Genomic DNA, 15473 nt, shown 5'->3' with positions numbered 1-15473 from the left:
GACCCTCTCTATCTCTAGCCGGCACCTCTCAAGCCCCTGCACAAGCTTGGGCTCCTTTCCCACCACCGCGTTGGCATTCCATGTTCCCAGGGCTAGTCTCCGTGTCCAGAGATCGGGTCGTCGGGGCCCCTGCCTTCGACTGCTGCCCGATCCACCGTGCACCAGCCCCTTACAAATCCTCCTGCAGGTGGTGGGCCCACGGGAGGACGTCCCCACATCGCTTGTTCGGGCTAAGCCCGGCCGGGCCCCGTGAGGGGAGGCCCGGCCACCAGGCGCTCGCATTCGAGCCCCAACCCCGGGCCTGGCTCCAGGGTGGGGCCCCAGCTGCGCCATGCCAGGCGACGTCACGGTCCTTGATTTTAATCTATTCATAAAGGGCTTTTGAACCGCTTTTAGTCTGACCCATCACCCAGGACCTGTTTGCCTTGGGAGACCCTACCAGGGACATATAGCCCCCGACAACATAGCTCCTAGGATCACTCGGGTACTCAAACCCCTCCACCTCAATAAGGTGGCGGTTCAAGGAGGGGATTTAGCTGAAAGCTCTGGAAAAAACCCAAGTTACTTTTTTTGTGTTTGTCTGTTGAGAGCTCCAGGAAAAAATCTAGTAAGTGGATTTTATGTTTTGTGTTGGGTTCTTCTTTTACTGTGTCATTCAAGTCATATCTGTGCTTTTGAAGTATTGTCAGGTGTTATACTTGTTACATCAGTTGTTGGGCTGCTTTTTCACCAGTTAAACTGGAAAATCCTTTTTGAAAACAGAGTGAGGAGGCTGATGACAGATTTATTTGGTAATCACTGCCTTCAGTAGAAACGCCATGACCAGAGCCTGCTGGGGAGCATTGATCCAGTGCTGCTAATCCAAGTCCATGGCAACATGGCAGGAGGAGCCACAGCAGCATTGCAAAGGGGAATTTGTCTCTGGATATGTTAGTGGGCAAACCTGGGCATGTCACAGAGGAACATCCAGACTCTGGGAAGGACAGTGTTGGGCTTCACACACAAAACAATGTATTTCTACCCACACAGTCTGAAGCACTAGAAACCGGTGGGACTCTCTGGCACTGTGGTCAGATGCTGAATCACAGCTGCAGGTGCTTCCATGTCAGGAAACAGAGGTGCTGCCTGTCAGGGGCAGGTCAACAGGAAATGGTGTTTCACTGGTCTAATGCTTGTTATTTGTTGGTTCAGTGGAATTGCTAATACATGTGCACCATGTTGTAGACCAAATGACGATGGCGTGTTAGTCAAACCAGTATTTAGTAATTAGAACATCTTAATGTTAGACTTGTTTGCTGATAGCCTCAGTAGCACGTGTCCTGTTTCACCCTGTGAGTTTTTGCTGTTTGACTCGGGCTTTGTGAATAACAGCCCTGTGTCCCCAGATGAAATATTCAAGCTCCCAGTAATGTGAGCATCAGTGCAGTCCACCTGCCGCTGGTGCAGTCTGTCTTGAACCTGATCTTGGAGGAAACCTGAGAGGGGTGGCCACGCTGTGGGTGGATCGGAGCTGGCAACAATAAATCAGTCTTTCAATGGGGCATTAATGTGCTGCCATTTGAGCTTAACTCAAGTGAAAATGGTGAATTCTATTGTTCCACATTTTACTAGAGTTCACTCTTTGCCTCAGAGCTTTTCATCTCTGATATGTTGATAGTTTAGTATAGCTATTCTTTTTTTAATGATTTCTAGCTGTCTAATATGATCCTATCAGATAAGCCAGACAGCCAACAGAGATCCCGTTGTCATGCTCTGTATCTCTTTTCTGAGATGGTGATGTTGAAATACGGGAACATGTTAAGTGACCACTGCAACTGGCATCAATATTGTCATGCTTTGTGTCAGATTTTAACACCATTGTTGTTAGTTATCAATACACAGTGAAATGTACCAAAAGATGAGACACTGACAAGCACAGCACTGTGCAAAATAAAGTCAATCCATCCAGATAGAAAGCATTAATACTGGATTCACAGGTTCTTCTTTACCCCTGGGGACAATAAAATTACACTAAAGTGGAAAATGAAACTTTTGGCTGACTATACTGTGAGTTTTCCTGTTTTCTTCTGTTACCATAGTGTTTCAGTGCCTATAACCTTGTGTTTATAAGCTTGGAGAGACGTTGCAGCATCACCTTTTCACAACTGAAACAAGGATTTGCTTATTAAACAACATTTTAGTAAAGTAAATTGAAACCCAATGAACAAACACCACATACTGGGGAAAGAATGTCTGTGCCGCTGTTTCCCCACATACAGCTGTGAGTAGTGGTGACACTCCCTCATCAGGAATGACCCTGTAAATCTTGATGAAGTCCTAATAACACCTTAATGCACCTTTGGCTTGTGTTTTGAGGTGATTTGCCAGCCTGCTGACCTCTTCTGCCAGCCTATAAAGGGCTGCTTTTTAAAAGCAAAATAAAGACCATGTGTTTCTCTTTCCATTCAAACAGGTGCTGTTATTCGATGTCTTTATTTGCACTGTGGACACAGAGTGCACCTCCCTGTCACATTTGCCACCCAGTCCCCAGAGGCCCCTGGAACACGTTGCACCCACAACCCTCCTGCACCACATGGGTCACCTCACACTCTGAAACCCGTCTGAGGGGTAGCTGGAGCTGGAAAGCTTACGAGAGAGGGAGAGAGACAAATAGAGAGAGAGACAGCACCCCTCCCTCCACTGACCAACACTTCTCCTTTCCTACTGACTTTCCTCAGTGCTCAAATGAATCTTATGCGCTCGGGTGAACTTTGTATTAATAGGAACTTCTCGGACAGCGGAGCGACAGTTTGCTGGACATAGCCTATAGGTTTGTGGGATTCATTCCAAGTGTGCAGCTATGGTACCTTTGCAGCTATGATAGAGAGCATGTTATCTAGTTTACTATCCTCCATTTATATTAAAACGTCGCGGAGTCTTGCGCGATGGAGCCTGGAGCGGGACAAGGCCATGGGATCCTCCGCGCGCTTTGGGGACCGAGGTGTGCTCTTTTAACCCTTTCTTTAATGGTCTGTTTTCTTTATTCGTTTACTTTTAGTTTCGTAGTTACTTCTTTATTGATAATTTTAATATTTCACCGCATTCACGTACTGCAGCTGCGTTTTAAGCCGCGACTGGACACGTGTTTACGCACCTCTTTTACAATCTAATAAGCTATATGAGCTGTTAATATGGTCAGCATAAAGATGGCAGATAGGTCTATATTTGAATTCTCCATAACATTAGCACAAATCCCCTATAGGCTAACAGTCATCTTAGCGTGTTGTTTCAATGATGTTTTCTAGAACTTCCCAATTAGTGAACTATTAATTAACGGTAAGTTTTATATACCAGCTGGATTTCGAGCTTTGCTTGAAGTGGACACATGGTTTCAGACAACAGCGTCCTCACCTGAGTGTCTTTTGATGACATTTTGACATTTAGGTTATCCGTTTATTATGCCCATGACGTGTGCCAGGGCTGAGGCGGGATTTCAGTGCCAGTAATTGAATTCTAGCTCAGCTTAAAGAATAAACTTATAAACGGATTAGACTGAGGAGGAATGCTTCAATTTTGGCCCCTAAACTGGGCATTATATCCGTCAGCGCCTGTGGTTACACCGCTCTATTCTTAAGGAAGACTGACAGGACAATAAATGGATTTAACTCTGTTTTTAAATTAACACATCTGTAGTAAAGGCCACATTAAACTCAGAATTCTCTCTCCCTCTCTCTGGCCCAAGAGTTAAAATAAGAAAATGGTAATTAAAGAGAGACCCAAAGTCAAATGAACAAATGGAAGCTGAGCTGCACAGAGATTCTGTTAGACATCCAAGGCCACAGGTAGCTCAAACATTATTTACGGTTTAGCCTCAAGGATGTCAAAAACACTCCTCATGACTATACTGAACTGTCAAAACATGTCCATAAAACCTAACTCAGCTGGGGATGGGCACTGTTTTTGCACTGTAAACCCCATTTCGGATGTTGATCGACCTTTGTTGAACTCTGCAGGGTGGCAGGTTTTCTCCCAAGCCGAAACCTATAGGGCCAGAGTTTTGAAAAACTGGAGGAAATGCCTCTCTCTGTCAGCTTTTCCTGCAGGAAGAGGCAGAACTGTATCCAAACTCAGAAAGTGACAAAGAGGACATGAACAGGAACTCCAGACATTTCCCAGATAGGCTGCTCGGAGAGCTTCATTGTTCTGTTGACACCATAAATCTTTTTAAATGTGTTACTCACTGTAGGCTTCACCTAATAGCTTACACCTAGAAGACCTTTCAAACAGAACATCTTCATGTCACATTAGTTGGATTACTGTGCTGTCTGCCTCTTTCTCATGTCTCAATCCAGTTGTGTTTTTGATGCCAGAACCCTTCAGGTTATCTTAGTCAGTCCAAAGACAATGATGAGACATGTGATGCCTAATAAGACACTACTCATATAAACGCTCACAATGTCTGCCAATTTGTATCAGTACATCATCTTAATAATATGTAGAGTCACTGCAGTGTTCACAGCAATCAGACTCTTGGTTTGTGTTACTGTAGTTACTAGTCAGAGTACAGAATCTGCAACATGTCAGTGCAGCACAGGTAGCCTCATAAAAATGCCTCTACAGGCAGACCGGTTTGACTTTCCTTAAACAACTGGGCTGATTGCAGATTATGTGGGCCTCAGTGAAACTAAATATTGGCTTTGGCAACTTTCAATTGCAGTATCTTTTCCTCATCTCACCCTGACTTTCGTCTTGTACACACATCTGTGGGTCATAGAAGAGTGTGATCCTGTGTTGGAATGATTCACATCTGCGATGACGTCGTGCTTGTGGAAAGTGTGGATAAGGTGAAACACACGAGCCCCTTGTTACACAGGTTGAGTCATGGCTCCTCACTTTGTTTTTTGGTGGGAAATAATTAACATAATTTTAATTCAGACCTTAAATTTATTCTACCCTTAGTGTGTGTTGGGTTTATTTGTGCCTCTGTTTTTCCCATTGCTGGTCTAACATCAGCGCAGTACAAAATTGCTCCTATCATTTGTCTTCTCAGAGGTGCCTGAGAGAGCTCCACACTGTGGTGGCAACAGGTCTTACAACAGTTCAGTGAAACCTGGAAATAGAAGCAGGACTTCATATAAATGTTTCCCAGCAGCTCCTGTTTTGCAGTTCATTATTGGGAAAACCTGCTGGGAAATTATTGTGTTCAAACTGAGAACGAAAGGTTTTATACAAAGAATTATGTGTTTAACTTTCAAATGTCATCATACCTGTCATATCATCTGTTTGCTTCTCAGGATGTGTGTGTGAACATAGACAGATTGGGGCCAGTCATGGAGCCTGAGCTGAACTGCAGCTCCCATTGTAAATCCCCACTTTGCTTCATCCACTCTGGAGTCCACAGGCAGGAGGGCCTCGACATTTTGCAGAGACTATGTAGTCTCACCGTGGTAATCTCTCTCTCTGTCTCTTGTGCATACACAGTCTCACACATACATAGACACACATGCTCATGATGTTGAAATGCAACAATAACAAGTACGAAAATATAGTGGACAGATCTCAGATATTCAAATGCCATGTGAACACGTGCATATGAATTTGTCTGTGTATTTAGACTGCATCTATGTAGACATACAAATGGCAGTTCCACACAACATACTGTATGTCCCAGCTCATATATGTACACGTTGGCAGACAGCTTAATGAATTCAACACATACTTATGACCCCCGTACAAGGTTAAAGGTAAAGAGATATGCTTTGCCTTTGCTTGTAACAGATTGATTGAAGACTGATTGATAACTTTTTTTTTTTTTAATTACTTTTCAGTGTTTTTCATCTTGTGGTGCTGTTGATAAATTTTGGGAATTTCTGTCTTACTTCGTTACATGCAAATACAATAAAACACATGAAATGAAAATTTACTAGAAATGTGGCATTATTCCACTCAAGAAGTCAGGTCAATAGAAGAGATCTGGAAAGGTAACGGGGAAAGGTTAGTGGAGCTATATATCATCTCAGTCACTGGTGCCTTTAAGAGGGGAGCGAGTAGAGATCAACAACATGAGACCAGAGAGTGTAATGTGACTATGCAAATAGAAACAACAAGTAGCAGAGACACAAACACTTACGGACCACAAGCACCCTCTTTTCCTCTCTGAGCTACACCACAAACAAACAAGGTGAGTTATCGCTTAGATTTCTTTCATACTTTATGATCACAATCTAATTACACATCAGTTGGAAATATAGATATCATCTTCACTTAAGGGCAAAGCAACACAGAGCTGCACTGTGCTCACTTTGTTGTACTAATAGCTAATATGACAAGATTGTATTTTAATGTACAGTTTTATTTTGTTTTAATGTCCAATGAGTCCATTTTTATTGTTTTCTGCCAAACTCAGCGGACATGAAAACTGTCCACTAAAATGAAATATCATTTGGTGAAATGTAACACCGAGCATTTGTTACTATTTGTGGACACAGACAGCTCACCAGGCACAACTGTTTCTAAATTTAATAACTGAAAGAAAAAGAATATACAAGGAGCGGAGGCAACTGCATAATTGCACTTGCTGTATAATCCCACTTGCTTTTCTTTCTGGATGTATTCCCAGATATGGCGACAGCTGGCAGTTTGCTTTCTAAGGAGCAGCTTCTTTGCCCCATCTGTCTGGATTTGTTCAACCATCCAGTCTCTACTCCTTGTGGGCACAACTTCTGCAGGGACTGCATAAACACATATTGGCAGAGTGCCAGTCTGTCACAGTGTCCCTTGTGCAAGCAGAAGTTCTACCTGAGACCTGAGCTCAAAGTTAATTCCTTCATTTCGGAGGTGGCTTCTCAGTTCAAAATGACGGTGGAAGAGAAAGATGAAAATGAAACCAGTACTGTGGACCAAACTTCAGGCCATAAAGGAGAAGTTTCATGTGATGTGTGCATTGGAAAAAGAGTCAGGGCCCTTAAATCCTGCTTGGACTGTTTGGCTTCCTTCTGTGATGCTCATTTGAACCCCCATCATATTTTAAGCACCTTCAAGAAGCATCACCTCATTAATCCAATGATGAACATTCTAGACAGAGTTTGCAAAAAGCATGAGAAACTCCTGGACCTGTTCTGTCACACTGACCAGATGTATGTGTGCCAGATCTGCATCAAGAAAGACCACAAGGCTCATCACACTGTACCTATAGAGGATGAGAGCAGAGACAGGAGAGCTCAGATTGCAAGGATAAATGAAGAAGTGGAAGAAATGATTGACAGCCGACTGCAGAAAATCAGTGAGATCAAACAAACTGTTCAGCTCAGCAGAGGAAACACAGAAAGAGAGATTGAGGAGAGTTTGCAAGTCTTTGACAAACTGCTCCACCTTGTCCAGAGAGGCCAAGCAGAGTTGGTGGAGGTGATTGGTGCAAAACAGAGGCATGTTGAACACAGGGCCAGCGGGCTCATCGTGGAACTGGAGAAGGAGATCAGTGAGCTGCGGAAAAAAAGTACAGAGCTGAAGCATCTCTCACACACTGAAGACGAACTCTACCTTCTCATGAGCTTTCCAGCTTTGTCCACACTGCCAACCACCAAAGACTGGTATGACACCTGCACAGAAAACACTTTATATGTCGGTGTGGTGAGCAGAGAAGTCAGGACAGTAGCATGTCAGCTAGATGAAACAGTAAAGACTGAGGCAAAGAGGCTGTGTGAGATTGAATTTCAGAGGGCTCAGCAGTGTGCTGTGGATGTAACACTGGATCCCGATACAGCCCACCCCAAGCTGGTGCTATCTGAGAACAAGAAACAAGTCTATCATGGTGATGTAGCACTGAGCCTCCCTGACAACCCACAAAGATTTTACCCTGGTGTGAGCGTTCTGGGAAAGGAGGGGTTCTCCTCTGGCAGGTTCTATTATGAGGTCCAGGTGAAAGGGAAGACAGAGTGGGATATTGGAGTTGGGCTTGAATCCGTCAACAGAAAAGGAGGGAATATTCTAAATCCTGAAAGAGGGTACTGGACCCTGGGGATGAGGAAAGACAAGACCTGCTGGGCACTCAATAGCACCCCTATCCGTGTGCCACTGGTTGAGAAGCCCCAGAAAGTCGGGGTGTATGTGGATCTGGAGGGGGGTCAGGTTTCTTTTTACAATGTAGACTCTGCCTCTCATATCTACTCATTCACTGGATACTCATTCAGTGAAAGAGTTTTTCCCTACTTTAACCCCCGACGTAATCATGGAGGCGTCAACTCCGCCCCTCTGATCATCTCACCCGTCAGCGTCTAAAATCTACTTGAATGTTTTCAGCTGTTTTTATCATTTATGAATTTAATTAGGAAAGCTTTATAGTCATGTTTACTGCTATTGGACTTAATAAAGTTTTGTTTATTCAGATGAATCCTGTGTGATTTTTTTTTTTTTTGCTTTTACACCAAAGTGTTAGTTTAGAACACATATAGAGTACATGATAATCAAATAATGTAGATGTATACAAGCTGTAGCTGCAATATTCCAGATGCCAGATGATTTTTAGGGGTTTGCATGTGCATTTGTGCATGTGTGCAGATGGCAGTGGAGCTCCCAAGGCGGCCCCTCTCCCCAGTGCTAAGTGCTGTTGTGTGGACGCTGCTCTCCTGTGGCATCCTGCTGGCTTTCTGCTTCCTCCTCTTTACCTTGCGCTTCAAAAACAACAGGTATTGCGCAAAGTGAAATGCATACAGTATATAAACACAAAAAGGAATTTCCAGAAATTGATTGTTTTATTGTGTTTATGTCGTATTATCAGGATAGTGAAGATGTCTAGTCCCAATTTGAATGTCCTGACTCTCTTTGGAAGTGTCCTCACCTATAGCAGTGGCTTCCTATTTGCAGTCGATGAACGAGCACACTCACATGGTGGACCATCTACAGCTGTGCTACAAGTAAGCACCCATGGCATCTTCAATGCTTTGTTATATCATCAGATGAATTATTATTAAATAATAATACCACGCTCTCTCCTATAGGCCCGCATGTGGACTCTTTGTGTCGGCAGTACGCTAGTGTTTGGCCCAATTTTGGGGAAGACATGGAGACTATACAGAGTGTTCATGCAGCGAGTGCCTGACAAGAGAGTGGTAGGCATGCTCCTCCAGCCTTCTGGTGGATACATTAACATCTTTAGGAGTGAATTTTATGTTTTTGTTTGGTGAACAGTGTGAGATTATGGCTGTTTTCTACACTGTGCAGAGACATTTGGAAAGGGGTAAAAGGAACTATTAGTGACAAAGATTTGAATAAAGACAGCAAACAAAGATAGCAGACATCTTCGACATTTCCTACTTATTGCATCTACCTAGGATCGATTATTTGCCTCACTTATCTGTTTCTTTAAAGTGAGCAGGACATCTCAAAATAGTGTGAACAGATTTCAGTAGAAATTATACCACCGACTATGGGTAAAGTGAATAGTTTAACCTCTAGAGTCCTGAGCTTTGGAAACCCAAGCTGTGCGGTCCTCATATGAGGACGCAGGGACTCTAGAGGTTATGGAGTAGATTGAAAAAACTTTTAAAGCATTTCTGGCCAAGAACTTTGAACATTTTGTTACTCCATCATTAATTACTATAGTCGTTTAAATAAAACAAATCTGGCACATGTATTTCTTGAGTGTTTTGATGGAAGATTAGATCTACCTACAGGATCATTTGTTCTTCAGTGGATTTCACAGAACTACTGTATCTGGCTTGAATAACACAGGGGCATCTCACAGAGAGCGACTGTACTGTTTGTTTTTGATGTGATTGGTGATTACCTTGTGTTTCAGATCATCCGAGACATCCAGCTGATGTGCATGGTGGCTCTGTTGATCCTGGTGGACATGCTGGTTCTCACTGCGTGGAACCTCACAGATCCCATCAGGTGTTCACAGTCTGTTGGGGCTGTTGTCAAGGTATGATTTAATGGTGACTTTATGGTGCTGTACAACATGTTGTAGAATAAGTTTTAACAATTTGCTTTTATAAGTGTGGAGTCAAATTATGACTTTTTAATTAGTGTGAAACTATGAAAAAGCTTGATTTTGTGACTTCAGTACAATCACAAATTGGTCCTTTTTGGTGTCATAGCCAAATATAATCAGGTTTTAACTAACTGACAGACTATGGTCTCCTCTGATGTAGGTGGTGGAGAGAGACATCTCGTACTCTTTGTCTCAGCTGGACTCCTGTTCCTCTGTATACTTTGATCTATGGGTTATCATTATTGCTGTTCAGAAGGTAGGTAATCTCTGTTCTGTTCAGATGCAATGATAAAATTACCACTGTAACTGCCTCCATTATGTTGATTTATATACAGTATAACATACCTGAGAGTTACATGACTTATAAATACTTATATATAAAATGGTACAAATGGTTAAATGAACAAGAATTGTTGCATTCACAGATCAAAATCAATATGTAGATTAAAATCTGCTGTATCGAATGACATTAAAGGTCATGCCAGAAGACATTACAATAGATGAAGATTACATGTTTCGATTAACATCATTATTTAAAGTTCCACAGCAAACTATATTTAGTTTTGTGGTCATGCTTTCAGTTCTGAACCCAGGACTACTGTTCATTTTATACAATTAGTCTTTCATCCAAAGCCAATAGACAAAATATGTTACCAAATACTTAACAAAGACAAACATAACAACAAAAGGATGGATTTCAGTATGTTGCTTTACATTTTCTTTGTCCTTTATTTTTTCCATGCATCTTTCTTTAGGGTTGTCTACTTCTCTATGGCATTTATCTTGCTGGACTAACCAGCAATGTCAGCCACCCTCCCGTCAACCAGTCCCCCACCATCATAACCGCTGTCACGTTGGTCACCCTCTCTTCGGCTGTAGCTGTCCCTGTGTCCGTCTTCCTGCAGGCCTGGCCCAACCTAGTCTACAGCACTGTGGCTGGAGCCATCTTCATCTGCACACTGGCTACTAACTGCATGCTATTTGTGCCTCAGGTTAGAAAACAACGCCACAACGTACACATACAGGATGCATGAAACTGTCTCTAGTTACGAGTTTTGGATTTTTTTTTTTCCTTGGGAAAAACACCTTTGACATCTCGTTTCTGGTTCTGACATTGACACCTTTGTAGGATCTCAAAAACAGAAAACACTAAGGAGGGGTAATAAAATGGTTAACCAAAACTGTCATCTAATCATAGGATACTATGTGTGAAAACCAACATTAAAAACAGTCATACAGGCAAAAACTCTAGATAAAAATATGAATGACAGATACATGTATGACTATCTCTTTGTTGTGACAAAAGTAGTAAATTATAAGTGATCACGGTGCCCGCACATCTATTTTCCATATGCGGGTCAGCTTGTCATGTCTATCAGTGGAGTGTGACTCACATGGAAGGTGTTTATGAGTCAAAGTTACGTAGGTTGCTGCAAACACATTTATGACTTTCTCAGTGTCTGGCAGTGGGTTTGTGTTACAATAAAGGAATGCATCTCTAGCAGAGAGGAAGGAACTATTTGAATAATAAGCAATGCACTCAAAACGCATCAAAAGATTCCATGTCAAATTATGTGTGTATCAAATAGCTGAAACACAATAGTACAACAGCTGAAAGCTAATGTAATATCATTTTTTTTTAATTCTGCCCACTAACACCATGCAGCTCACCCAGTGGCGGCAATTTGAAGAGGAACAGAACAACCTAAGTCAGATGGCAAAGTATTTCAGCAGCCCCAGTAAGAGCCAGCCATCTGTGTACAGCCAGGATGAGATCTACTGCCTGGTGGGGGAGAACAACTCCATGAAAAAGCTCCTTAATGAGGTACTACATCACTCTTTTAGAGGACTATCTACTATTTAATATGAAAATCTTATATAAGACAGATAATAGAGTTGGTGCAAACATATTTTTCGTGGTCCCCAGAGGGTGAATCCTAATAAACATTTCCTCTGGCACCACCAATGGGTCAAAACTTGAATCATTTTTCAGATATAAAGTAAAACTTCCAAAGCTTTATAAGTAGTTTAGACATAAAGCCTTTTCAGCTAAAGCCAATAGAAGGAAATCATGATCTCTAACTGGCAATAATCCCTTAAAAAGATGTTGCCTGACAGATTTTGCTTTTTGATCTTCTGCCTTTTTAGAGAGAAGGGTGTCTCTGTCAACTGCAATTCAACTGTAGTCATGTGTTTGAAAATTGGCTGAGATGTTTTGTTTCATTGTATGTTCACACTTCTCTCCCAGAGCTCGACTATGCTGTTTGTCTCCACATCCAGGAAATACTAATTTTATCTAAAGGCAAATTGCTCTACCAGCATTGTTTGTGTTTTCTCTAGTGTTTGTCTTTACAATTTCCAGAAGAATGCTGTGATTGACAGTCTCCAGGAGCAGGTAAACAACGCCAAGGATAAACTCCTCCGACTCATGTCTGCCAGCCAGCCGCCCGAGGACCCAGATATAGACTCCTCTGCCACCAACCTCAACTCCTCCTCCACTCAGACCACTGAGGTGCAGTCTGATGCACCCTGTTCTTCTTCTCTTCCTCAGAGAGACACTAAATGTGAACTCTCAACCCCTCATCTCACTGTTGCTGCTGTTACATTGTCTGAGTATCCCACTGCTCCGAACTCCTCAGATCTCATTACCGCTTCTTCTCTCCCTCATGATATGTATCTGGGTGAAAACCAGAGCAGTTCTGTCCCCGGTCCTATAGACAGAGACACAGCTGAGTCCAGAAAGAGGGAGGATCTCAAACAACCCACATCCTTCCCATCCTGTGAATTACACGGGACAATAAAGGAGACAGTTAAGTTTGCCACCTCTCTACAATGCCCTAGGGGGTTAAACTCCTTTCAGGTTGAACCTTGTGGCAAACACAGTGATCTACCATCTTATCTGGGACGAAATACCAGACTGACTGGTTTTGTTAGCAGTGAACAGTTGCAGGAAATCCTTCACGAGCTGAGTGTGGATGCTGTCATGGAATCCACAGCCAGGGTGCCCTCTGAGCTAAAATTTACAGAAACCTCCACACACTCTCCTTTCTCCCTGAGGACCCCACGCTCCCCTCATCCACCTCCTGTACATCCCTGCATCTCCCCCTATACAATGAGAAAACGTCGGCCACCTTTCCGCTCATCCGGAAGAGGTTTGACCCTTCCTTGCTTCTACAGAGGTTGTGGCAAGAAAAGGGAAATCAAATGCCAACACCCAGGCAAATATCCTGATGGTGTCACTGTAGATGTTACTCTCCTCCAGGTTAACAACCGCAAGCTTGAGCTGGAGGGGGAGCAGGATGAGGAAGCAGAGGGGCATGGTGTGATAAGACAGTGTGTTTCAAAATGTCACAGATGTGCAGTCTTGCACTGTGCAGAACACGATCACGCAGTTCCACCTGATGTGGAAGCAGGCAGTGATGATGAGCAGCACCATAGACACATTCGAAACTCCTGTGGGTACTGGGACTCAGATTCTAGCAGCTCAACAGATTATTGCTACTACCACCGTCCTTACTGTGCCTCCTGCGGGCAGCAGGACTCACTCTTGTCCTCAGGCAGCTCGTCAGACTCTTCTGACAGCGAGTACGAAGGCTACGCCAGCCTTTATCGCACCCCACACCCTGTGGTATTCAAAGAAGACCTCAAACCCACCTTTGTATGAGCATAGGTTTGCTGCACTTTACAGGTTAATCCATTTCCACCACTTGAATTCATGAAGAAAATTAGCTATAAGGATAAACAAGGTTCAGTGTGCAAAAGCTAATGTGCATTTATAATGGGAGATCATTTGACTGCAGCTTTCAGTAGGAATGTATTTAGTATTCTGTATGAAGAGAAGGTTGATGTTCTTGAATCTTGCTTTGTGGACACAGTGGCTCTTTTACACGACAGATTTGTGAAAGCATTTGCAGCTCAAAACCAGACAGTACTGTTTTTTTTAAATACCTTATGGCCTTATTTGTATATGTCTACAGCTAGGTGAAAACCATTACATTCAAAGACTGTCTGACATTTAGCCTAACTAATAAAAAAGTAAGCAAAATTAAAGGGTTTTATAGAACGGTTGAAATGAGCACTATATTAGCAATTATGCTAATGCATTATTTATTTGAATATTTATTAGTAGATGTTTTGGTGTAAAGAATTGCATGCATTTTGTTTGAGCTTTGCTTTAATTGTCAAATGTCCTACACTGTCTATACAATGCTCTACATTTATCACATACTTTCCATCTATAGATAGTTTATGAGAAACTGCACCCTGAAAAAAGGTCACTGCTATCACTTTCTCAGTATTGTTGCCCTGATTCATTCAGAGTATTTAATGTGTAAAGGTCACAGTTATCTCAAGTGTGTGTCTCGTGTGTGAAGGAAAGCAAGTGCCCTGCTGCCCTTTGACCCTCAGGTTCACTACTTCATGTTCATTCTGGATCTTTTCTTGTTTTATACAGTAAAGCTCCACTACAGTATGGGCAGCCAAACACAAAGGTTATAAGCCACTGTCTCATTGCAGGCCTGGATTAACATGCAAATGGGCCACAGCAGCAAAAATGAGACCCTGTTTAACCCCCACTCTCTCACATCCCCCCACACAATTTTACCCAGAAACCCACAAACCAACTAATATGTCTATGCTGAAATGCTACAGAGTAGATTCAGAGTTTTTTTAATGAAATGCCTGTTTTATACTGACTTGCCCTTCTCTCTATCACGTCCTCTTTTTAAAAAATGTTTTCTTCTTCTAATTGAAAACTGTGTGTTTGCTGGGCATGGTGTTGCTATGAGGGGAAAACAGTCTTGTATTACTTCTGCACAGCTGCCTGTTTTTCAGATGCTGCTGCTTTCTATTCTGCATATGAACCACTGAAACGCAGCCTGGGAGAAATTCCTTTTGATACACAGCATAACAGAGTAAAAATAAACCACACAAAAGACAAAATACCAACATCACTGTACAGGACAAAATAGTTTCCTACCAAGCCAAGACAGGTGACCTGCATTGTTTACAATGAGTATATTGAAGCATTGTGGAATAAAAATGGTAAGCAGTAAATAAATTATTTTACCAAATAACACAATATGTCATGAACATTGACTACATCATTCAACATATTGCACAATGAAAAATAGATGGACATTATTTCTGATAAACTTCACCTCAAGTGGGTTTGGGTCACTGGAGAAGTATAAAGTGTACTAGTTTTCTAAGTCACCCATTAAAAGAATAGAACAGACAATAAAAAGACCAACTAAAACATTAAATACACTCAAGGATATAAATGTGAAATTGACCTGGATAAGCAAGTAAGTCCTGTAGTAACAGGACAGCCCAGCACATATGCACACACATACATGGTAATGGTAATTGTAATAATTACCAAGTAGGCCTAATATGACACTAATTAAATGAATGTGCCAGGGACCTGTGTGAATTCAAAAGCATCAAGGAGCATTGTTGCTAACTAATTTAAATGGAAAGTAGCTAAAGCGTGCTGGAAAAG

At 42.3% G+C, this 15473-nt stretch overlaps 2 protein-coding genes across 6 annotated transcripts; both read left to right on the top strand.

Annotated features, from left to right (window-relative positions):
* The first annotated feature begins 2740 nt into the window (after positions 1-2740).
* Positions 2741-14647, top strand: gpr156 (G protein-coupled receptor 156). Of its 5 annotated transcripts, XM_020609258.1 has the most exons (11): positions 2741-2980; positions 4697-4823; positions 5274-5426; positions 8536-8663; positions 8756-8891; positions 8976-9086; positions 9776-9901; positions 10131-10226; positions 10726-10962; positions 11637-11795; positions 12333-14647. In XM_020609258.1, exons 2-11 carry the CDS (start codon positions 4776-4778, stop codon positions 13632-13634), a joined length of 2496 nt encoding a protein of 831 aa, XP_020464914.1. In that variant the 5' UTR covers positions 2741-2980; positions 4697-4775; the 3' UTR covers positions 13635-14647. The 5 variants fall into 5 exon arrangements, with proteins under 5 accessions (XP_020464914.1, XP_020464918.1, XP_020464919.1 ...); XM_020609262.1 differs by lacking the exon at positions 4697-4823; XM_020609263.1 differs by lacking the exon at positions 4697-4823 and having other exon boundaries at positions 2743-2809.
* On the top strand, positions 6412-8267 carry LOC109965332 (E3 ubiquitin-protein ligase TRIM21-like). The gene has a single exon (XM_020609264.1). It carries the CDS (start codon positions 6601-6603, stop codon positions 8254-8256), a length of 1656 nt encoding a protein of 551 aa, XP_020464920.1. The 5' UTR covers positions 6412-6600; the 3' UTR covers positions 8257-8267.
* Positions 14648-15473: the final 826 nt, after the last annotated feature.

Source organism: Monopterus albus, unplaced genomic scaffold, assembly GCF_001952655.1.
Source record: "Monopterus albus unplaced genomic scaffold, M_albus_1.0 scaffold99.1, whole genome shotgun sequence".
In the NCBI taxonomy this organism is placed as follows: Eukaryota; Metazoa; Chordata; class Actinopteri; order Synbranchiformes; family Synbranchidae; genus Monopterus; species Monopterus albus.
This window is presented reverse-complemented; position numbering and strand designations above follow the sequence as displayed.

Coding starts and splice junctions, on each gene's coding strand:
- LOC109965332 (XM_020609264.1), top strand. CDS start 6,601: ATGGCGACAGCTGGCAGTTTGCTTTCTAAGGAGCAGCTTCTTTGCCCC.
- gpr156 (XM_020609258.1), top strand. CDS start 4,776: ATGATTCACATCTGCGATGACGTCGTGCTTGTGGAAAGTGTGGATAAG. Junction 9,087..9,775: donor GAGTGCCTGACAAGAGAGTG/GTAGGCATGCTC, acceptor CTTGTGTTTCAG/ATCATCCGAGACATCCAGCT. Junction 10,963..11,636: donor GCATGCTATTTGTGCCTCAG/GTTAGAAAACAA, acceptor AACACCATGCAG/CTCACCCAGTGGCGGCAATT.